The sequence below is a fragment of the Micropterus salmoides genome, unplaced genomic scaffold (assembly GCF_014851395.1).
Source record: "Micropterus salmoides isolate LMB-PRFRI ecotype aquatic unplaced genomic scaffold, ASM1485139v1 Ms_hic_scaffold_1331, whole genome shotgun sequence".
Lineage (NCBI taxonomy): Eukaryota > Metazoa > Chordata > Actinopteri > Centrarchiformes > Centrarchidae > Micropterus > Micropterus salmoides.
This window is the reverse complement of record NW_024040410.1, coordinates 1671-27192: the sequence shown is the minus strand read 5'-3', so window position 1 is coordinate 27192 and position 25522 is coordinate 1671. Positions and strand designations below refer to the sequence as shown.

General features: G+C 39.6%; 1 protein-coding gene and 1 pseudogene across 1 annotated transcript; both read left to right on the top strand.

The window, feature by feature from the left end:
* Positions 1-455: 455 nt before the first annotated feature.
* LOC119901492 (prolyl 4-hydroxylase subunit alpha-1-like) lies at positions 456-3526 on the top strand. Its single transcript, XM_038717080.1, has 5 exons — positions 456-539; positions 805-870; positions 1344-1412; positions 2523-2619; positions 3379-3526. Exons 1-5 carry the CDS (start codon positions 480-482, stop codon positions 3447-3449), a joined length of 363 nt encoding a protein of 120 aa, XP_038573008.1. The 5' UTR covers positions 456-479; the 3' UTR covers positions 3450-3526.
* Positions 3527-17104: 13578 nt separating this feature from the next.
* On the top strand, positions 17105-22448 carry LOC119901490 (annotated as a pseudogene).
* Positions 22449-25522: the final 3074 nt, after the last annotated feature.

The following is a 25522-nucleotide window of genomic DNA, read 5'->3' as shown; positions in this document are numbered from 1 at the left end:
TAAATTTTCTAATATATTATTAATAACACACACGTTACCTTTTCATTGATTTCTTTATTTAAATTTTTAATATATTATGTAATAACACACACGTTACCTTTTCATTGATTTATTTAAATTTTTAATATATTATTATAATAACACACACACGTTACCTTTTCATTGATTTATTTAAATTTTTAATATATTATAATAACACACACACGTTACCTTTTCATTGATTTATTTAAATTTTTAATATATTTTAATTTTTTTTTAAACTCACGCTTTAATTACTTGTTTAATGAAATGTATGATGTTTATTGTTCTTATGTAGTTTGTATGATGCTTTGGCCATATTGTTGTTACACATTCATGCCAACAAAGCTAATTTGAATTGAATTGAATTAAAGAATCCAGTTCAACACGAGATTCAAACAGACTTTTCATTTGCATGTTTCTCCTTTATCTCTTTAAATGTTATTTCTGTGTGTTTGTGGATGCAGGTGGCCAACTACGGCGTGGGAGGACAGTACGAGCCTCACTTTGACTTCGGACGGGTAAATGGACGTTTCCCTCTCAGCAGCAGGAAGCTCTGAAATGATGCTTCTGTGTTTGTCTCTGAAGTGTTGATTAGTTTTGGCAGAAAGAAGAGAAGACGAAGTACTCAGCTCTTTTACTTCAGAGGAAGTAGTAATACTACAGCGTAGAAGTACTCTGTTCTTAGTAAAAGTACAAAAGTATCAGCACCAAATACACTCGGTGCAGGATAATATCTCTGATGAAGTTGGAGTATTGATTGATTTCACTGTTGTGATCTTTCAGAAAGATGAACCGGATGCGTTTGAAGAGTTGGGGACAGGAAACAGAATCGCCACCTGGCTGCTTTACGTCAGTAACCCGCACACGATGTTTCTTATCTTAGTAGCTATGAGCAGAACGCCGCCGCCCGCCCCGCCCACTGTTTGGTCTGTCTAGCTGTCAGTCAACATCTCAGTCATTGTGAACAAAATGATCTGTCACACTTAGTCACGTACTAAGTGAACTCTTCACCTTACTGTAGTTGACCTTTGACCCCATTAAGTCATAAAGTCAGAGACAGTAAAAACTGAGTAAATATTTATTTGTTCTACTTTATCAGTTCTCTCCTGTTTTTATTTGATTATGAAGCTGCTCAGACGTCTGAGATGAGACGTCACATCTTATAATAAAAACATTTTCTTTCGAGGCGAACCTAAAATCTTCATGTTATAGAATTTATTATAGAAATAAATCTTCACTTTCAGACAGCACTGATTATTGTGAGAGAGAAAATGTGCCAAACTGACTGCAAGGGTTAATCTGTCTCCTCCTTCATGCTGCAGATGAGTGACGTACAGGCAGGGGGCGCCACCGTCTTCACTGATGTTGGAGCTTCTGTCCGGCCCAAAAAGGTACAGTTCACTTTAGTGCTGCAGCTCCATCAAGCCTCTGACAGAGTAAAGATCAGTAATTGATTGTAATTGTACAATATACATAGAAAAAAACTCATGAAATGTTGATCAACTACATGAGGACGATAACTACAATCTGCTCAAATGTTTCTGAGCTAATTTAAACCTACCTGGTTCTATTTATAAACAGATTACACTTCATTAATAAATATAATACTTAATATATTTGAATGAGGATGATAAGGACAATCTGCTCAAATGTTTCTGAGCTAATTTAAACCTGTTAGTTCACACAGTAACACAAACCAACTAACCAACAACTCTCACGTTCTGCAGTATTTTATATTTACAATAGAGTCTGGTGGCTTTGAAGAGCGTGATGTAACGGCTGTTTCTGTTTAAACAGAAAAAGGGTTCTGTGTTTGCTACATAAAGCCTCTCACAGGGTAAAGAATTCAAAAAATAAATAAAAACATCTGTCGGGTGTAGTGGACTGAAACTGAAGACAAGTTGATCACCTGCTTCTGCTCCAATCTCTCTGAACTATTTTAAAGAGTCATTTTGGTGTTTTTAACAGGTGAACTAACAGGTTACAACACCAAAGTTACACACGTTAAATTATGTTTTTTGTCAATGGAGTCTGGTGGCTTTGAACAGAGCGGCTGTTTCTGGTGAAACAAAAAGGATCTTTAAAAACAGGAGTCTGAACGTCCATCCACAGAGAGATATTAATTTATTAAACCAGCAGATAATCCAGATTATCAGCCGCTGGTTTCAGCTCCACAGTGAAGTGTTGCTCTAAAAATATAATAATAACCTTTATTTGTAGAGCACTTTTTGAAAACAAGTGTAAAAACAACAAAACACAAAACAGTCACATGATAAAAGCAAGAAAACACTGAAGAGACTAAAATACACATTTAAAATAGATATCAAATATATATAGAATAAATATTTCTTGTATTTATAATACAATAAAGTCAAATAAAATCAGGAAAGGCTCTCCTATAAAAGTATGTTATAATAAAATTCTAAAACATAGTGGGAGCCGGTGTGACGACGCTAAAACACGGGCGATGTGGTCATATTTGTTGCTATGTGTGTCTCCAGGGGACGGCGGTGTTCTGGTACAACCTGCACCCCAGTGGAGAAGGAGACTACCGGACCCGACACGCTGCCTGTCCCGTTCTGGTCGGCAACAAGTGGGGTGAGTTCACAACCTGTCTGAACATCTGGAAACAGCGTTCACACAGGTGGAGACACCTGGTGGGGCAGGTGTGTAACTGTACACACAGAAACTGCAAACAACAAGGTTTATTCAGCCGTTACTTCATTTCATCCTCTGCTGGGAAGCTCTCTGTTCCAACCTGAGCTCCATCAATCAGTCAGTCATTGATCATCAGGAAAGCAACTCAAGTACTGTACTTCAGTACAATTTTGAGGTACTTTACTAGAGTATGTCCGTTTTCTGCTACTTTATACTTGTACACTGCATTTCTCTGGCAGCTTTAGTTGCTCTCGACAAAATTCTGACTGCGTCTTCATGGTAAACTGTATTTTATAGCAAGCAACACACATTTAATACTTGATCTAAAACAAGAAGATGTATTTTAAAGGATCACAACGGTGTTAAAGTGTCAGTTTATTATCTGCTGCTTCAGGAGTTTAGAAAAGTACATTCATGTTTCTGCTTAACGTGTTTTATTATCTGCTGCTTATGAAGCAAAACGGGGAGGGTTATTATTCATGTAAATATATTTTAAACCCCTTTTAAAATTGACCAATGACGTGAAAGCAAAACTTCAATTTTATATCGTAAAAGGCCGGAGGGCGCCACAGAGCTCGTGTTCACACAGCAGCAGCAGCAACACGAGCATAAAAGTTGAAATATGTGCTACTGACTGTCGACAGGTGGAGCAGGTCCTGGTTTTACTCCGACCCCTGAACTGGTCTTCTCTGTCCGCAGTGTCCAATAAATGGATCCATGAGCGAGGGCAGGAGTTCAGGAGGCGCTGTGGCCTCCAGGAGACGGACTAACAGCAGACCACCTCCTCCTCCTCCTCCTCCTCCTCCTCCTCCTCCTCCTGCCTTCCAGTCTGTGACATTTTCCAATGCCAATATTCAATAACTATTCAAATATTGATTCTTCACACTGTTAATGCAGAATTAATGTGTTGATTAAGAACTTAATTGAAACTTCACTATTTTATTTAGACGTTAATAAATATCTTATTAAATTGACATGTAGCATTTATAAGCAATATATAAAATAATAAAACTCTATAAACATATTTTAGTTTTCAGTATTTAAGAACAACTCCTCTCATGAAGGATCTCTACCAGGTTCTATTTATAAACAGATTACACTTCATTAATAAATATAATACTTAATATATTTAATACTTCATATAAACATGAAGATAAATTTAAATGATCACAACGGTGTTAAATTGTCAGTTTATTATCTGCTGCTTATAAATCATAAACGTGGGCGGTAAAGTTTACTGATTAATGGATTCTAACATGTAATTGTGTTGATAGATTATCTGCTCAGTTTAAGGGTTAAAAACTCCTGTAAATGAAAGCATGAAACATGAAAGCACAACTTTATTTTTATCATTTTTATCAGGCTCTTTTCAGTGTTCAGTTCAGGGATGATTTGGTCCATTTTGAATAGTTTACACAATAAATGCCTTAAAGTGTGCAGATCGCCCTTAATTTCATTAACAAACACTGAATCTGGAAATGAAACAAATGAAGAACATGTGATGTAGTTTTGTGTTTATTACCTTAAATCCTTCAGTAAACACCATGACATATGAGAATTCATTCATTTATACATTCATTCATCCCAAAGTTGGGATGAACCCCTGAAGTTCCACATAATAAACAATAACTGAAAGAGTCATGTTCTTATAAATAAATAAATACAATAAATATTTCTAAATTAAACCCTTCAAATAGCACGGTCTAGAAATACTACGTTAACCTGCATCCTGTATTAGCATCAAATATACTTACTTCCCACCAGTAAAAGTACTCATTATGCAGATTGGGTCATTTCAGAATAATATATATTAATGGATTATATTTATTAACTCATTCATGTGTTCATCACCTTAATGTTCCAGCTGGTAAAGGTTGTTAGATGCTGCTGGACAGCTCAATCTGTAATAATACTTAAAATAACCATTTGGAGTCCAATATTTCCCTCTGAGAAGTACTGCAACAAAGCATGACAGGGAAACACTGAAGTACAAGTACCTTAAAACTTTACTTATGTACATGTGGACATGTGAGTGTTGTTTTAACTCACAGTTTAAAGGTGCAGCTGGTCACCTGTCCATCATCACTCCCTCACAGACCTCAGATCTGCGTCATCATCATGAAGATCCATCCTGTGCAGATGTTCTCCAGGACCAACACACAGCAGATTATCAGCAGCTGATCTCTCTTTTAACACCAGGACAGGAACTTCAGCTGGCAGAGGATCCTACTGCTACAACAACTCGCTCTGCAGACAGTAGACACTGATGATAGGCTTTGATTCACAATACAGGACTGCAGCTCCTGCATCACTGTGTATTTAGTTTCATTTATTCCAACAAAGCGTGTTTCGGGCAAATCTGTTGGCATCACCTGCACTTTACACCAGAAGAAGAAACGATGCTTAACAGAGAAAAAAACAATCAAACATGCAAACAGCAACAAGGCTGAATGTTCAAGTTTTTTAATTGACTGATGCGATCTTATCTGTGTTTAACCTTCAGTCAAACCCAGAAGTAGTTCCTGTTCCTCTTCAGAGCAAACTCATTCCTTCTGACACAACACTATGTTTTTGTAGGATGTGATGATTGTGAAATGAATGAAATGTTTAAAGTAGAAAACAAATTTGTTTCATCTTTTAAATATGCTTTTAATACATTGGATGAAATGACTGTGAGGTGAAACTGTCTCTGGTTGTTCTGAACCACTGGCTGTATAAACATTTCTAAATTAAACCAAAATCCCTTCAAATAGCACGGTCTAGAAATACTACGTTAACCTGCATCCTGTATTAGCATCAAAATATACTTACTTCCCACCAGTAAAAGTACTCATTATGCAGAATGGGTCATTTCAGAATAATATATATTAATGGATTATAATTATTAACTCATTCATGTGTTCATCACCTTAATGTTCCAGCTGGTAAAGGTTGTTACATGCTGCTGGACAGCTCAATCTGTAATAATACTTAAAATAACCATTTGAAGTCCAATATTTCCCTCTGAGAAGTACTGCAACAAAGCATGACATGGAAACACTGAAGTACAAGTACCTTAAATTAAGACTTTTATCTTAAATGATTTTATCTTGTCTGCAAATCTAGATTTTATGTTTTTAACTGAATCCTGGTTGCAATGAATGACTATAGCCAGCTAGCTGAACTGTGTCCGCCTCAATATGATTGTTTTAGTCAACCGAGGGTCAGTGGTCGTGGTGGTGGGCTAGTGAGCGTGTATAGGGAAATTTTAAATGTCATCAAGTACGCTGTGATGAATTTAACTCCTTTGAAGGTCTCACTCTTAAACTTGGAGCGCTGCAACCTGTCATATTTGTTATAATTTATCGCCCCCCAAAACTGCCTGGAGGATTTTTATCAGAACTTCCTGAATTTTTATCTACTCTGGTTTTAAATTATGACAAAATTGTTCTTTGTGGCACTTTCAATATTCATGTTGATGAACCCACCAATGTTAATGCAACTGACTTTTTAAATATGGCCACTTCTTTTAACTTCAAACAACATGTCAAAGGCAAACACATAACCGTGGTCATACACTGGACTTACACTGGTTTTTACCCTGGGTGTCAGCATTTCCTCTGTGGAATTAGTGGACATGACCATATCTGACCACAGATGTATTGTTTTTAGCTGCGATTCGCCTTTCTTGTCCTTCCAGTCCAGTTTATCCGTTGATACATTACTTAGGTATAGGGTTTCAAAGGTAAATGGAAAAACAAGTGCAAAAACATTCTGTATAAGCTCATGAATTCTATACCAATACTGAGAAATAACTTGGCAGTCCCAAAAAATGTGGAAATGGTTGGCACCAACCCCCCCACATCTCCAGCAAGTATCTCCAATGCCCCGATACCTTTTCTGAACAGGGGTGATAAAAAATCTCAATACACTTTTCCAACAAAATTCACGCCATACATTAGAACCAGTTGTAACCCATTGTATCTCGCATATGTGTTCCCAACATTCTTTTGTGATTTTCAGATTACCTTCTTTTTCCCATTTCGCCTTGACACAGTGTGTGCTGTCTGGGCCAAAAAATCCTGCATTATTTTGTACCATTCCGGACCAATCCATCTGCCCCTGCCATCTTCCCTCCCTTTAATCTTTTAATTGCCAACTGAATTTCTTCTTTAGTTATTGTGGATAATAACTTTTCATTTTGTTCCTTTGTCACTGTTGGTAACTCAAGTTCAGACAGGAAGGCTTTAATATCCTGGTCATTGTCTATATGAGGTTGAGAATATAGTGTCTTATAATACTCCAGAAAGCATTGTTGAATTTTTTCCTGTTCAGTTTCTATTCGATCCTTTAGGGGATTCTTAATTTTGTGAATAGATCTCTCCGCTTGCTGTTTCCTAAGCTTATAAGAAAGAAGTTTCAATGATTTCCCCCCTACCTCATAGTACTGTTGCTTTATAAGAATGAGTTTGTTCTGTATGTCCGTGGTGTTCAAATCATCTATTTCTTTTTTCAATTTTGTTATATCCGATTTAATATTACCATTATGAGACGCGGAGTGTTGGTGTTGCAGATCTAGCAACTTGTCTTCTAAGTGCCGGAGTTTTTGCAGACCTACTTTTTTCAGGTGAGAGGAAATACCAATTATATTCCCCCTAATCACTGCCTTAAGTGTTCCTGGTGACACCTCGTCCTTATCGTTATATACTAAGTACTCTATATCTTTCTTCAAGCGCTCTTTAATATTTGGGTAATTAAGAATGTTTGTGTTCAACCTCCATAAGGTGGATCTTTTCTTCCTGTTCAGGCAGATATCAGCGTAGACCGGGTTATGGTCTGATATAGTACAGGGACCTATTTCACAATTTTTTACCCTGAGGAGATCAGTTCTAAACATGAAGATATAGTCTAACCTTGAGTAGACATTGTGTGCACATGAATAGTGGGTATATTCCCTATCGGTTGTGTGGCAGTCCCTCCACACATCAACTAATCCTAATTCGTCCATCAGGTGTACCATTCTTTTCCCAATGTTTCTCGAATCACCTTTCCCGTTTGAAGAATCTAATTTGGCGTTTAGTGTGAGGTTAAGATCACCGCCATATAATAGAATTCCCTGACTCCTTGTTGTTGTTAATTCAAGGATCTGTTTATACAAGGACCATTTGCTTCCTATATCTACCCTCCTTATCTTTATACTCTGATATATGTTCATAGTTCAGAGCGCTGTGCACTAAGATTGCCACACCTCTTCGCTTCCCCGAACTGTGAGAAGAATAAAAGACATGTTTAAAACCAAGCTTGTTCAGTTTTTCATGTTCGCTATCCGACAGATGTGTTTCCTGCATAAAAACAACCTTAGCTTTCTCTCATTTAAGGTTAGATAGGGCTTTCCACCTTTAACCCGGATTGTGTAGGCCATTAATATTGATTGATACCATCTTCACTGGTCTGCTATTCATCTAAATCATACAACGAATACACCCATTCTAATAGGCTCCCCACACACCCTTGTAAACACTGAACATGGAACACATGAACAAATAACATCAACAAAAGACAAAAATCAAACTGAGGTAGTTCTAACTTCCAAGGTAGGGGTCCTAGCGGTGGACTCTGCTTCGCCTTCAAGGGCAACTTCTTCATCAGTCAGTGGAGGAGGCCCTCAAAAGCTAAGGCCTCACTGAGAAGAACACCCTCCAAAAACCTTACTTATCTGCTTATTGCACACCATTAAACTGAATAACAGTTATTTTTCAGTTGTAAGATAAAGAAACAGCATAGTGGGTGAACCTCAATTTCCCCGAAGGCATAGGTGAGGTCCTCCTGAAGGCTCTGAGTGTTTCTTTGTAACCGGGGTCCCGCCTCTTGTTTGCTGCGCTGCTCCCCGCTCCTCTGCCAACTCTGCTCCAGGTCAGCTGCTTCATTTGCTCCAACGCTGTTTCTGGTGATGTGATGACCTTCACCGCATAGCCTCTACTGGACATATCTGCAGTAGCTTCCACAACTGTGTTGTAGATTTTGGTTTCTTCAGTGTATTTCACCTTTAGCCTAGCTGGAAAGAGAGTCTGAAAGGGGATCTGCTGCTCTTTCAGAATCTTGCGCACCTCTGCATATTCTCTTCGTTTCTTTAGGATGAGAGGAGGGTAATCATGGTCTAAACTTACTTGTTTGCCATTCCAGGCAAATCCTTTTTTCTTCCACGCCTTACGGAGCACAAGTTCTTTGGTCTTAAAGCTGAGGAATTTCACAATAATAGAGTGTGGGGGTGCGTCGTCTGGCGGTGGTGGGCCTAGAGAGCGATGTGCCCGTTCGATGCACATGTCAAGCTCATCTTGAGACACCTCCAACCCGTCGCACAGCAGCTTCTCCACAAAATCACTCATTTTTGGAGAGTCCCACTCTGCTGTCTCGGGTACACCGTAGATGCGGACGTTTTCCCTTCTCGTGCGCCTCTCCAAGTCCATTAATTTATCCTCCAATCTTATTTGTAACTTTATTATTTCCGTCATGGCGTCCTCTGTGTTCTGAATCCTCTCCTCCACCTTCTCAATCCGTCCTTCAGCCTCGTCCATTCTCGCGCTCATCTTAGATATTTCTTCCTGAATTTCCCCCAAACTCACATTGTTTTCTTGGCAAAAGTCCCTCAATTCATGAAGTACCATGTCTATGTTGGCCATATTGTCTCACCATGCGGTAGCAGTCCACCAGTGTGTGGCCTCGTGTCGAGCAGTGAATCCCTTTAGCGTTAGCAGGGAAGCTAGCGCTATTTTCCCAGGTTTAAGCACCCACTATGTTGCTCCGTCGAAGCGTTAGTTTTTGTGTTTTTCACTTACCCCCTCACTTATCTACCTCTAAACCCAAATCTGCATTGTCTTAACAGGGTAAAGGTTTAAATTTCGTAGGTTTCCTTAGGATTCACAGTGCTGCGGTCACGGTGACATTCGAACCGGAAGTCACTTCAATCATGTTTTTATCAACTTAGAAATATAGCAAACATTCGATCTATGTTAACTTTTAAGGACACCGAGACCATTTTACACGCCTTCATCTCATCACGCCTGGATTATTGCAACAGCCTTTTCACCTGTTTAACCCAAAAATCTATTGATCGACTCCAGACTGTCCAGAACTCAGCTGCCGGGCTTTTAACCAGAACAAAGAAATATGACCACATTGCTCCTATTTTAGCTTCATTACACTGGCTCCCAGTATGTTTTAGAATTTACTTTAAATTTTTATTGATCACTTTTAAAGTTCTTCATGGCCTTTTATAGGAGAGCCTTTCCCGATCTTATTTGACTTTATTTTACCCCTTTTATTTTATTGTATTTTACTAATTTTATATTTATCTTAAACGTGTATTTTAGTCTTTTCAGTGTTTTCATGCTTTTATCTTGTATTGTTTTTGTATTATTGTCTCTAGGGTATTATTGTCATTACACTTGTTAAAGCATTTTGTAACTTGTTTTTGAAAAGTGCTCTACAAATAAAAATTATTATTATTATTAAAACTTTACTTATGTACATGTGGACATGTGAGTGTTGTTTTAACTCACAGTTTAAAGGTGCAGCTGGTCACCTGTCCATCATCACTCCCTCACAGACCTCAGATCTGCTTCATCATCATGAAGATCCGTCCTGTGCAGTAGTTCTCCAGGACCAACACACAGCAGATTATCAGCAGCTGATCTCTCTTTTAACACCAGGACAGGAACTTCAGCTGGCAGAGGATCCTACTGCTACAACAACTCGCTCTGCAGACAGTAGACACTGATGATAGGCTTTGATTCACAATACAGGACTGCAGCTCCTGCATCACTGTGTATTTAGTTTCATTTATTCCAACAAAGCGTGTTTCGGGCAAATCTGTTGGCATCACCTGCACTTTACACCAGAAGAAGAAACAATGCTTAGCAGAGAAAAAAACAATCAAACATGCACAACAGCAACAAGGCTGAATGTTCATGTTTTTTTATTGACTGATGCGATCTTATCTGTGTTTAACCTTCAGTCAAACCCAGAAGTAGTTCCTGTTCCTCTTCAGAGCAAACTCATTCCTTCTGACACAACACTATGTTTTTGTAGGATGTGATGATTGTGAAATGAATGAAATGTTTAAAGTAGAAAACTAATTTGTTTCATCTTTTAAATATGCCTTTAATACACTGGATGAAATGACTGTGAGGTGAAACTGTCTCTGGTTGTTCTGAACCACTGACTGTATAAACATTTCTAAATTAAACCAAAATCCCTTCAAATAGCACGGTCTAGAAATACTACGTTAACCTGCATCCTGTATTAGCATCAAATATATTTACTTCCCACCAGTAAAAGTACTCATTATGCAGAATGGGTCATTTCAGAATAATATATATAAATGGATTATAATTATGAACTCATTCATGTGTTCATCACCTTAATGTTCCAGCTGGTAAAGGTTGTTACATGCTGCTGGACAGCTCAATCTGTAATAATACTTAAAATAACCATTTGAAGTCCAATATTTCCCTCTGAGAAGTACTGCAACAAAGCATGACATGGAAACACTGAAGTACAAGTACCTTAAATTAAAACTTTACTTATGTACATGTGGACATGTGAGTGTTGTTTTAACTCACAGTTAAAGGTGCAGCTGGTCACCTGTCCATCATCACTCCCTCACAGACCTCAGACCTGCTTCATCATCATGAAGATCCGTCCTGTGCAGTAGTTCTCCAGGACCAACACACAGCAGATTATCAGCAGCTGATCTCTCTTTTAACACCAGGACAGGAACTTCAGCTGGCAGAGGATCCTACTGCTACAACAACTCGCTCTGCAGACAGTAGACACTGATGATAGGCTTTGATTCACAATACAGGACTGCAGCTCCTGCATCACTGTGTATTTAGTTTCATTTATTCCAACAAAGCGTGTTTCGGGCAAATCTGTTGGCATCACCTGCACTTTACACCAGAAGAAGAAACAATGCTTAGCAGAGAAAAAAACAATCAAACATGCACAACAGCAACAAGGCTGAATGTTCATGTTTTTTTATTGACTGATGCGATCTTATCTGTGTTTAACCTTCAGTCAAACCCAGAAGTAGTTCCTGTTCCTCTTCAGAGCAAACTCATTCCTTCTGACACAACACTATGTTTTTGTAGGATGTGATGATTGTGAAATGAATGAAATGTTTAAAGTAGAAAACAAATTTGTTTCATCTTTTAAATATGCTTTTAATACATTGGATGAAATGACTGTGAGGTGAAACTGTCTCTGGTTGTTCTGAACCACTGACTGTATAAACATTACATACACATTTATATACAGTCTATGTTCTGATCCCAGTTATCACCAAACTCTGCAGCTCTGTGGAGCTTTAAAAAACAACACGTCTGTCCAGAAACAGAGTTACTCTGAATAATGCTCTGGGGCTCTGTGGCTGGTGTTGATAGATTTTCATTATTTCTTTAGTCTACTTAATGTGAGGTCCCTTTAAACAAGTCCTTTATATGTAAAATATAAGATGTTTTATAACTAACATTATTATTTTTCCCCACTAACTGAGGCATGTCCCTTAATTACTACTGTTTTAATTATTCTTGGCTGTCAGGCAGTGGAGGTGGCAGTTATCATTTTTAAACACAACTACAAATGTTCCCATGTCTACCTTAATACCTTTTTTATTGTTGGAGTCTCTGCAATCCATGGATGTTGTTAGGCCTATTTTAGGGGGGCTGAAACCATGATTGAACCAATCCACAGTGCAGTAACAGTAATTAGTGTAATTAAATAGTATTCTTTGGATCTCTGTGAGAACTTATCTAATAGAGATATACATGAGCAGCTGGGTAGTATTTATGTCACAGCCAAATCTGATTCAGAAATGGACTGGACAAACTTATTGTTTTCTCAATGTGTGTTGACTCAGCAGGGATGATATTACATGAGAAAGTTGATCTACATGAGAAACATATCTGAAAGCACCACAGAATGACTGAGAGCTGCACCGACTGAAGCTCTGTTGAGTTTTAGATTTTGAACTGTCACCTGCCACCTGAATTTTGTGTTTCCCTTTACATAAATAAAAACATTTCACCATAAATTGGTGCAAACAAATCCCAAGAATGCAGGAAATTAAGTGTTTAATGCTCTAAATCTTCGGGGGGAGGACCCCCCCAACTAACAGATTTCAGGATTCATGATAGAGACTCTATTGACATTGTATACAAAATACAACAAAAAGCAGTTTAGAGCAAAACATTGAACTTAGCAGCTTTAAAATAGCATATAACTTATAATCAATGATGATTTCTATAAAACAAAATTTATATATATATATATATATAAATCCTGGAGGAGGACACACCCACATTTCTTTTGCTCCAGACGCCCATGTAACATTACAGTACCTTTTGTTCAACAGAGGAGAAATGGAAGAACAAAGTATGTCTGTTGCTTTTTATTTGTTAACATCTTGGCTTCTTCACTGCTTGTTGACATAAGTGTAGTTCTAATACAGTAACAAAAGATGTGAGTGCAAAGATTTTGCAAGCGCAAGCCCCCCTTGTCTTCTCAATCTTAGTGACGTCCCTGCTGCAATCTCTTTTACAGCTTTTCCACAACTCTAGACACAAAACTCACAACCGATGATCAAAATGCACATTTTTCAAAACTCGAACCCTTTTCTCAATTGCTTGGATACAATACACATAAAACTTCATCATTTGTTCATTCAACTAAAATCACCTGTTCAATATGACACAACTTAACATCAAAGTACTACTATTTCAAAAGGCAGTTCACACATTACATTTCAAATGAGTGTCTATTCATTTCCTTACAATGATTAAACTATCAATTGAAACAACTGCTCAAAATGATAAGTAACTGTTGCATTACTCTTAATGCATAGTTGTATGGAAACAGACAAACAATCTTCCATGTTTACAGTAAATCATGAAAGTTTCAAGATAACGAGATCAGACACTGTGTCTATGGTCCCAAATACTGTACCACCTTTTCAGACTATTTACAGTATTGACAGTACTGCACTGTATAGATGCAGGCCCTTGTAATTGCTTGTCCAATTCTGCCAACTCGTTCCTGATGATTGAGTGCACATTGTGGAATGAGTATATAAAGAGTTGATTGGGATCCAATTGCAAGAGCATAGTGATACGTAACAGGGAGCCAGCAGGTGATACAGGTCACAGTGGAGGTCAAGCAGTGGTGGGAGGAAGACGAGGAAGACGTGTTGGTCAAAGGAATGGCAGGGGACAGGCACCCCTTCTGAGAGGTGGTCGTGGGCCTCGTTTGAGAGGTGTGGTGGGACGCAGACCTCATATTGGACCATATAATGCAGTTCTCCTTGTCACCTTTCTTGATGAGCTCCATCAGGTTTGTAGCGCTTCCCTTCCTTAACCCGATTGAGGAATTTTTCTCCGCATGGAGATGGAAGGTTCATGACAAGCACCCTCATGAACAAGTCACTCTTCTCCAGGCCATGGATGACGCCTGCAATGACATCACAGCAGACCAGTGTCAGGCCTGGATTCGTGGCCTATGTTGTGATTGTACTGTAGTGTTTTGCATCAATATATTACAAACTTTGTTCAATGATTCCACTGTGTCTGTAGTATTCTCTCTACTACTGCAGTACTTTTACAGAGATGTATTTACTGTACTTGTAGTACCATAATGAAACCTGTATCACCTATTTTGTTCTACAATATTTAATGATTGTATGAACAATGACACAGTGCTTGTGTGTGGGTGATCTATAGTTATGTTTCAATGGTATTTCACAGTAAATTTGTTTTTTGAACCAATGATTGTGCAAGTGCAAGTTTTCTGTAAAGATGTGAATGCACAATGCAATGTTTTGAACATTAGACAGCCTGTGTTACAAGTGATAACCGTTTTGAGTTTTGTGTCTAGAGTTGTGAAAAATGACATCAAGGTTCTGAAAATAGTACCAAAGTGATTGTAAAAAACTGTAAATGCCCAGCATCTTGTGCTGTGTGTTTTAAATGATGAAAACTTAAATGTTTTTGTGTGGAAATGAGATCTGTTCGAGGCATGGTCCTTGTTCCTGAACCTAGTTATAAAACTTAATTTAGTGAAACTCACTGTTTTTACTAATACTAGTAGTAACTCTTGTTAACAACTATGAGATTTTAAAGAGGGTCGCTAAAAGATGGAAAGAACAGTGAGTGCTTAAGCAGAACTACTGTGAGATTAAGTGTGTAGTGAGCTGCTGTAATGAAGAATCAACACATTTAACTGGTCACATTTAACGTCTTCTAGTATCTTCAACCAAGTCCAGTTGCCCTTGACCTCAAACTTCGCTTGATATTTAACTGGTATTCAGTGACCAGTGACACTGGCTGAGATGTGGTCCTGTTGACATCATCGGTCCGTGACCTTTAGCACTCACCGGATCAGTTCGCAGCCCAGTGTGAAGCGGCTGGAATAAGAATTAGCACCTCTAAATCTGAGGATGTGGTTCTCAGCAGGATGGAGTGCTCACTACAGGTAGGGAATAAATCCTTACCCCAGGTGAGGGAGTTCAGGATGCCCACCAGGCACATCCAGCTGGGGGGAGACATGGGAAGACCCAGGAGTAGGTGGAGAGATTATATTGCCACACTGGCCTGAACACCTCAGGATCCCCAAGTCAAAGCTGACTAATGTGGCTTGAAAAAAGGGAGGGGTCCCCTGCTGGAGCTGATGCCCTCGCGACCTGACCCCAGATAAGCAGTTTTTTTTTTCTGTAGTAGCATTTCTACTAATACTAGTAGTAAAGTAAAGTATGATATTTGAAATGATCAAACTCAATGTAATTAGGTTCTAGGTATGTTCTTTTTTCTTACTGTACTGTAAAATGGCTGCCGTATCTTATTTTGAAAATGAAGACTTAATTAATTAAAATGACAATTACAACAAAACTACAGTTAAAACATTATGTACATTTCTGGCAGGCTTCACAATCCATTCATCCATTATCTTTCACTTTTCCGGGTTCAGGTCAACTAAAGCTCAATTTTTGTCTGAGGGGAGGCCCACAGTCTCACACTTTGAAAACCCCTGTCTTGGGGGATCCGAAGGTCTTCCCAGGCCTGGTTCTTGGTCTACCCTGGGTGTGCCAGGAAAACCTCCAAAAGAAGGTGCCCAGGAGGATCCTGATGCCTGAACCACCTTAACTGACTCGTGAACAAGATCATGAGATACTTGTTCTCCTTCGCTTGGGGTAGGAGCTCACTCCCAACCTGGAAGGAGATATCCACTGTTTTCCAGCAGAGAACCATGGCCGCAGACTTGGAGGTGCTGACCTTCATCCCAATCACTTCACACTGGCCCTGTGTGAAAGATCAGAAACAAGGGTCAACAATGTTGGAATGCAACACCTACCAGCACTTTTGCTGGTCTACTGTTCCACAGCCAGGACAGCTCCTCCTGAATGTGCGGTTTGACAAAACCACTCGGACCCTCATTTCCAGCCCCCTGGAATAAACTTTCCTGGGAAGGCTGAGCAGTGTGATACCACAATAGTTGGATCCATCTGGTTCCCCTTTTTGAATATGGGAACCACATCTGCAGTCTGCCACACCATACGTTCTTTCCCTGACCTCCATGCAACAATCTTTCCATCCCCCAACAATATCTCCAGTCCAGGTCAGCAGTTCTCATCCACCATCAAGGTCTGGCTCTAGGACGGCGCTCATTATACATTTATCATTATACAGCACTTTGTGAAAGTCTGTAGTTTGTAGTCCCTTCATGCTACACACAGAGAACTTAACAGAAAATTAAACGTGTATTAAAATATGGTAACATATAAAATTTAATTAACTTAAAAATATATACAGTTATTTATATACAAAGGTTATTTACTGCACATACACATATCCATCCATCCACCCGTGTCCATCTTGACTGTGTTTGAGCACCAAGCATCACCTCCCTCATCTTGCCGGAGTCTGACAACTCGGAACACGCACTGCCAGCCGAGTGCTTTTATGAAATACAATAGAAACACAAAGTAGTTCTGATAACCAGAATTTGAACTTGTGGTAAAATGATGATGATGAACGTTTGCAATGGCATTTTACTGTGACACTTTGTGTGTCCGGGCCTTTAGACAGAAGACAAACTCCCTCACAGGAGAGCTGAACGGGAGGCTGCTGCTTCCAAACTGAGAAATCACAGATCCCTCCAGGGTTTGGGTTAAGGCTGGGGAATAGTGTGAAGCTCCACATTGTTCCTAATGTCACCTGATGTACATTTTACAGGTTTAATGTTCCTTTTAAAGTCTTCTTCAATGTTTTTATTTCATTCATAACCATCATGTACTACAGGGCCTTTGGCAGAATAACAAGCTCATTTTAATATTACACAACAAATCATATGTTTAAACAAGAACAGGAAATGCTGGAGAATTTAAGAGGTGCGACTGCTGTGACATCACAGCGCCTTCTGTAGATATAAGTAGTGAAGTTGTGAGAGTGTGACAGACTGAAGGAGAAACAGCAGTTTGTTTCCTCTGAAGGTGAAGCCGCATCGTCTCCTCAGTTCAACCTGCAGGTGAGTTCAGACAGGTAAGCATCCAACCAGGAGACATTACACATGTCTGATAAATCAGCTGTGTGCAGTATTATTCTCAGCTCCTCCAGGATCTCACAGAGGCTTTGGGCAGTTTTTTTTTTACCCAAATGACTGAATTAGCAAAACATTGAGCTGAACTTCATAAACAGTCATGTTGCAATAATTTGCAATATTTAAATATTGCATTTCAATTAAAAATGCAACTGTTTTATGAACTTATATAATCATGTGTGATATTCCCAAATACTGATGAGTTTTGTAAATGCTCCGTATTTGTATAGTGCCTTTCTAGTATTTTCACCCACTCAAAGTGCTTTTTACACTACATCTGCATTCACCAGTTATACACATTCATACACTGAGCCTAAGTGCTCAAACGGAAACTAATATTCACACACATTCATACACTGGCAGAACCTTCTGATTAACGGCCAACCCGCTCTACCTCCTGAGCCACAGCTGCTTGGTTGAGTATGTGTTGATTCCTGAGTGACTGCAGAGCGTCTGTAGAGCTTCAGACTGTGGTTGTATGAAGTGATGGCGGTGAAGTCTGTCAACACGTCTGTAGTTTGTGATGCTGCAGAATTGTGTTTGATTTAACTGAGAGGTGACTCTAATATTCTAAAAATCCTATATTACCATGAAATAACAATTCTAAATCATAGAAAGACTTTGAACCCTGATAAATTCTATTCAACAGTCGGTGTCATGATTTGTATCTAATGCAGTTTTGTGAGGGAAGTTATTACTGTCACTCCCAGCTTAGTGTATTCAATTCAATTCAATTCAATTTTATTTATATAGCGCCAAATCACAACAACAGTTATCTCACAGCGCTTTTCATAAAAGAGCAGGTCTAGACCGTACTCTGTGATGTTATTTACAGAAGCCCAACAGTTCCCACCAAGAGCAAGCACTAGGCGACAGAGGCAAGGAAAAACTTCCTTTTAAGAGGCAGAAACCTCGAGCAGAACCATGGCTCAGGGTGGGCGGCCATCTGCCTCGACCGGTTGGGGTGAGAGAGAGAGAGAGAAAGAGAGAGAGAAGAGAGTGAAAGAGAGAGAGAGAGAGAAAGAGAGAGAGAGAGAGAGAGAGAGAGGGATGTAAGGAGAGAGAGAGGGGAGGGAGGCAGCCTACACAATATACACACAGAGGTACAGACAGCGAAGGTAATGTTGCTATAAACTAAATGAAAAATGGTACAGATATTTATAATAGTGTTAATGGTAACCATCGTAATGTTAATGATTATAATAACAATAAGACCAGCGACAACAGTCGCTGCAGTAGAGGGTGTCGAGCAGGAACACAGGGGGCAGCAGGCGACCCGCAGCCACAGATCCAGACTCCACAGCTCCAGAGCCAGAAAACCTGCAGGAAGTGATAGGAGGAGAGAGGAGAGGGACGAGAAAGCACAAGACTACCAGAAAGGGGAGAAGTTGTGTTAGTAACATGCAATAATGGGATGTATTGGGGCGAGACGGAGCTACAACCTAAACACCAAATTTAAATTCTACTTATTCTGCATTCACATAATAATCTGTTCCATGTGAGTTCAGTGACGAAACAAATATATTGTTGCTGTATTTTCAGAGCATCAGACGGATCCACATCAGCAGTTTCAGCAGAAATCTGACAATGAAGGTGAGTTTGTGAACTGATATTTTACAGATCTCAAAGTCCTGTTAAACTGTGAAGAGGCTTGTGATATCGGTAGCTTAGATGGTTGCTACAGCAACAACCCAGGCAGATAATTATTGTCAGTTAGCTCCACCTTAGAGGTGTCTTTGCCCACACCGCCATGAAACTAGAGGCCAAACTGTTAAAACAGTGTGTAAGAGTCAAAGCTCAGTCAGAACGACAACATGTGCTCTGTTCCAGCTGGTATCAGTCGTCTTCCTCCTCCTGGCTCCTCTGTTGACCAGCTGCCATCATTTCTTCCAACCGGTGGACTGCAGTGACATCTACAAACAAGACAAGAGCCTCCCCAGTGGAGTGTACACCATCTATCCCTCTGGAGCGAGGTCTGCTGTCCAGGTACACTTCACCTTCTCTGGGACTCAGCTTCACATTTATGCTGGAATCAAAGCAGAGATACTGAGTCAGATCAGGTGATCATGCTGTAGAGGCACAAACTCTTGCTGTGAGTACCTATGAACCCAACCAATCACAGCCCTTTGAGAGAGGAGGCATCAGGGCCCGACTTTCCTGCCCCCTCTGGCAGCACCAACAACAGCAGTACTTTTTCTTTTCTCCATGATGAACCAAAGATCGCTCCATGCTCTGGAACGGCATCATATTACTCTTATGAATACAATAATCTGCTGACTTTGCTGCTACTAATCACACCACTGTCACTCAGCTTGAGATGGTTTTGCACAGTTGCTCAGTTCATGTTACACTAGTTGTGGGTACTGTATGTGAACTGCTGGTGCTGTAAGTTTGAGTTTTCAGTAGAATTACATAGCTTTTGTTTTATTTTATTCTATTCTTATTTTAAATACTTATAATGTATCTATTTACTTTCTCTTTTCATCTCTACTTCTATCTGTCTTTGTGCTGCTGTAACAGCTGAATATAGTTTCATCTTATCTAAACACCACACCTTGTACTTTCTCTGGAGTTGGTTGATTCCAGCCAAGCCCTCTGAGAGATGCATAAAATATCTTCATGAAATATCCAACAATAGAAACTAAAGACAAATGGCTCACAGCTTCATAAGTATGAACCTAATAAACAAGTTCAGACAGATGAAGTCATTTACTACTGAATGTGTTTGTGTGTAGGTGTACTGTGACATGAAATCAGAAGGAGGTCGCTGGACGGTGAGTATTACCACAGAGTGACTTTCAGTATCAGCACTTCCTGTTGGACTTTCACAATAAATGACATAGCAGTAAAAGCTTGTTGCCTGGAAACATGAGCTGTCAGGTATCTGGTGTGTTTAGCTAGTTCTCCCTCCATCCCGTCCCCCCCAGGTGTTCCAGAGGAGGATGGACGGCACCGTGAACTTCTACAGGGGCTGGGATCAGTACATGCTGGGCTTTGGTAGCGCTGCTGGAGAGCACTGGCTCGGTGAGAAACCAAACCTAACTAACACTAATGTGACTTTGTGAAACTTTGTTGTGTGAATCCAGAAATGAGACTGACCAAGTTTTGTGTCTAAAGTCTAGATCAGTTAGTGTGAGAGTGTTTTAATCAATTATCTCCACGTCTGTCCAAAATGTCAAACTGTGCCCAGTGTGTACATGTATATATACAGTGTGTATGTGTGTGTTTGTGTGTGTGCAGGTCTTGAGAACATCTACCAACTGACTAAGCACAGAAAATATGAGCTGCTGGTCGACATGGAGGACTTTGAGGGAAGAAAGTGTTTGCTCGCTACTCTTCATTCTCCATCGCTTCAGAGTGTCACGGATATAAACTGAGTGTATCTGGATTCATCAATGGAGGGGCGGGTGAGTAAGATGTGTCTTTCTACACTTCTACATCTTGAGCAGGTTGCTGCACCCCAAACTCCCCCTCTCTCTAGCTCACACACACACACACACACACACACACACACACACACACACACATCTATATCTACATGTGTATATATATAGATTTATTTATTTACTTCTGTGTAGTGAAGCTTCATTTAATGTAGACTAGCTAGTAGCTTAGCTCACTACATTTTCCAAGTAGCTTGCCCAACACTGCTGGGTGCAATCTTAAAACCGCACCGCTAGTGGTCGCTGAAAACTCATAATGCCCCTTCAACACAAGTCAGAAACATTTTTCCACTGGGCGCCTCAGCAGGGGTAGAGTGACCTCTGCTGGTTGAGCTTCCACATAGCAAGTATGAATTTGTTATGAAGGTTTTAATTAAATAATAATATCTAAATATATAATTAACTTAAGCTTCATATGATACCAGTTCACTTTTCTTAATCTGAAGTTATAGGTCAAGTCTTTTACTAAAAACATGATTTTTTCTTAGTTTTAGTCTATAATAACCTTTCTAACTACACAGTACATGAGCCTACTTTTATTTTGAAAGTTTTACCTGTTACTTTCACCTACAAAAAAGGAATAGACCGTGTGATTTTCTTACGTTTCATCCAGGTGAAACACTGAGTCGATCAGAGATCAACCTGCTGGTGATTTCAGCTGTCTAGACATAACTGGTCTCATCAGTCTGTCTGATAGAAGACTGCAGGCTGTGAAAAGTTCAGCTGATACTTATAGATAATGCAAATTTACTAACCCTGTGGTTCTTCTGTGTGTCTGTAGGAGACTCCTTGACTTATCACAACGGAATGAAGTTCTCCACCTTTGACAAAGACCAGGACTCCTCCTCTGGCAACTGTGCCAGATCATACCTGGGGGCGTTCTGGTACAACAACTGTCACTATACAAACCCCAACGGGGTTTATCGCTGGGGGGCTGACAGCACTCTCTCTATTGTTGGAGTGGAGTGGTACTATTGGAAGGGTTATAACTACTCCCTGAAGACCTTCAGCATGAAGATCCGTCCTGTGCAGTAGTTCTCCAGGACCAACGTACAGCAGAATATCAGCAGCTGATCTCTCTCCTGATTTCTTTCTCTTTCTCTCATTAAGCATGTAATCTCACAACGGGCCTTATTTTCCTGATACTGGGCACGAGCACAATCCACCAGCAGCAGAACACCAACTCAGATTAGTCCTTTTTGTTACCATCTGTGGCTCAAAGCGTTCGCAGCTCGGCGCAACTTGGAAGAGAGGCTGAATAAATGATTAGTAGGAGGAGCACAGAATCAGCAGGTGGAGCTTCAGTAATGACCAATCACATGAGCTCCTCTCATCCTTTTTAAAAGCAGCAGACAGACCAAGTGGACCATGACGAGTCAGGCCGAGGCATCTATGAGAAATAAAGAAGGCTCCGAACACAATTGTGGAACATCCCAAATATTAATATACGTTAGCAACACATCAGGATTTCAGGCCAGTTTGAGAAGTAAAATGTCACTGCACCACCTGACCTGCTCCAACAGCCTCAGCTGCACCACTCCACCTTCCACCAGTGGAATGTCAGCTGTCTGCAGTTGGGCTGCTGCTGGATTTGTGTCGGCAGGAAAGTAGGGCCCAGAATCTTGAAATCGTGTGAAAAGCTGATAGTGACAGGTTTGAAACCCTTGTGTGAATCATTATCTGCTGTACGCTGACAATAAAGAAGCTGAGCATTGAGATGATCTGATGTCTTTACTGTGTCTGCTGTTCTCTGACTCTATAGATTCCAGCAGTATAACTCATATACGACCAAAACTCACTGAATAAACTGTCGGAGAACAAAAAAATCACACTTCCATTCATATATTTGCAATTAAAAATGGTGTCTCATCTCTACTGTTTTGTAATAAAAAGTTGCATCTGGTCATAGATATCGCTCCAATGTCTGGTGGCCATCTTGGAATAATTTAAACTGGATAGTCAGGCAGATAAACTAACCTCACCACAGTTTCCTCACTCGTACTCAGCCTGTTATAACTCAAAACAAAGGGGTGTCACCATTATGATAAATAGAAAAACACACTTCAATCATAATACCACTACTATTGATCCAGAGGGTCGATTCATTATTGTTAACATTTCGATTCAAAATACTCCTTTATGCATTGCTAACATCTATGGCCCAAATGTTGACGACCCCTTTTCATGCTTTCTTCAACTCACTCTCTGCTCACTCAGACACAGCTCTTATATTAGGAGGGGACTTCAACATGGTATGTAATCCAGCAGTTGACAGGCTCAGTACGGCAGGTGGTCACCGTATTTGGAAATCAATAGACATCCTTAAACAATACATGAGCGATTTTGGTCTTTGCGATGTTTGGCGTTCTCACCACCCCACTCTTAGAGAATATACCTTCTTTTCACCAGTCCACCACTCATATTCTTGCCTTGACTATTTTTGGTTAGCAGCTCAATTATGACAGACATTTCCAACACTCAGATTCACCCTATCACTATCAGTGATCATGCACCGGTTTCTATCACTCTTACTAAAAAAAGGGTCACACGGCCAACTAGAAGTTGGAGATTTAATGCATCATTGCTTAAAGACCTAGATTTTATAAGTTACTTCAAAAAGGAGTGGGCAATATATATGGAAACTAATGACCTGCCAGGAACCTCGCCATGTCTTCTTTGGGAGGCAGCAAAAGCAGTCATGAGAGGTAAAATAATCTCCTATTCATCATACAAAAAAAAAGAAAGAGAGATCTTGTGAATTAGAGCTAGAACAAAAAATAAAACATTAGAAACTACCCTTGCTACCTTCCCACAACACATGGTGAATGATCTGAGAAAATCAAAACTTGAATTAAATGAAATTATTAATAAAAAGACCCAATTTCAGTTGCAAAGACTACGCTTGGAGAACTTTGAACATGGCAATAAATCCGGCAGATTCTTAGCCAGCCAATTGAAATTGAATAAAGAAAAAATAACTATTTCTTCCTTAAAGGACTCAGCTGGGAATCTGACTTATAACCCAGAAGAAATCAACAATTCATTCAGAGATTATTATAAAAACTTATATACATCACAAATTGACCCATCTAGCTCTAACATAGATGCATTTCTGAACAATATAGATTTGCCAAGGGTAGATGATGAACAGATCAGGGCTCTGGATTCACCTGTTTCAATGGCTGAACTCCAGGAAGCTCTCTTACATATGCCGAATAATAAAGCCCCTGGGCCAGATGGTTTCCCCGCTGAACTCTATAAGGAATTCTGGGAAATACTAAAAATAATAATAAAAATAGGATGGTTATGCAAATTAGGGGTACTTGTATGTTGCCTCCAACAAGGAACTCTGCTAATATCAGCCTGCTCCTTAAACCAGACAAAGACCCCATGCTCCTGTCCAGTTATCGCCCAATATCACTTATTAACGCAGATCTTAAAATCATCTGCAAAACCCTAGCAAGAAGGCTAGAGAAGGTCACTCCTGTATAATACACTCTGACCAAACAGGATTATTAAGGGCAGGCACTCCACCAACAATACATGCAGGCTACTTAATGTAATAGACTATGCCACTATTCATAACCTGGAAACTACAGTTGTTTCTTTAGATGCAGAGAAAGCATTTGACAGAGTAAATTGGAAATTTCTATTCGCTACTTTATATAATTTGGATTTGGAAACTCTTTCATAGATTGGATTAAAATCTTATACAGTTCCCCAAGAGCTTCTGTCAAAACAAATGATCATACTTCTCCATGCTTTAGTCTCCAGAGGGGTACCAGGCAGGGTTGCCCACTCTCTCCCTCGCTATTTGCTATTTTTATAGAACCGCTAGCAGCTGCTATCAGACAAAATAATAATATTAAAGGAATTCAAACAGAAATATACACCACAAGATAAGCCTTTATGCAGATGATGTATTACTTTTCCTCCAAAACTCACAAACCTCTCTTTCTGAGACAATCACACTTTAGATAAATTCTCATCCATCTCAGACTACTCCATTAACTGGAGTAAATCCATAGTTTTACCTGTAAAGTGTGATTTCCAGAGTATATCTACCACACCGCTAAAGTCTGGGAATATTAAATATCTGGGTGTCAATATTTCCTCCAGGCTGTCAGAACTGACATGGCTAAACTACACGCCTTTACTTAAATCAATACAGGATGACCTTGTACGGTGGACATCATTACCTATATCACTCATGGGAAGAGTCTCCACCATAAAAATGATGGTCCTACCTAAAATCAATTACCTGTTTTCAATGTTACCCACCAAACCCTCTGCTGTCTGGTTTAAATCACTGGACTCAAACATCTCAACATTTTTGTGGAAAAATAAACCCCCACGAATCAGTTTAAAAACTATGCAAAAAGCAAAAGACTGTGGTGGTTTAGAACTGCCAAACTTTTATCATTACTTCCTATCCAATAGACTACAATATATCTCAAAATGGATCAATCAGAGCCCCCTGGACCACTCATGGATGGACATAGAACAAACATTCTGTAAGGAAATTAAACTTTCCGATATGCCATTCATCCGTTCCAGTATCAAACGACATACCTGCTTTAAAAGCATTAACATAGGCACTTCCTTGGCAGCTTGGTGGGAACTTCTCAAAATATCTGGGTCTTCACCTATCCCATGCAGATTTACCCCAATCTGGAATAATCCTGACATCCTGCAAAATAAAAAACACTAAATTCCCCACTGTGTATGACAAAGGGATAAGACATCTAGAGCATGTAATGCAAGGCACTAACTTTATT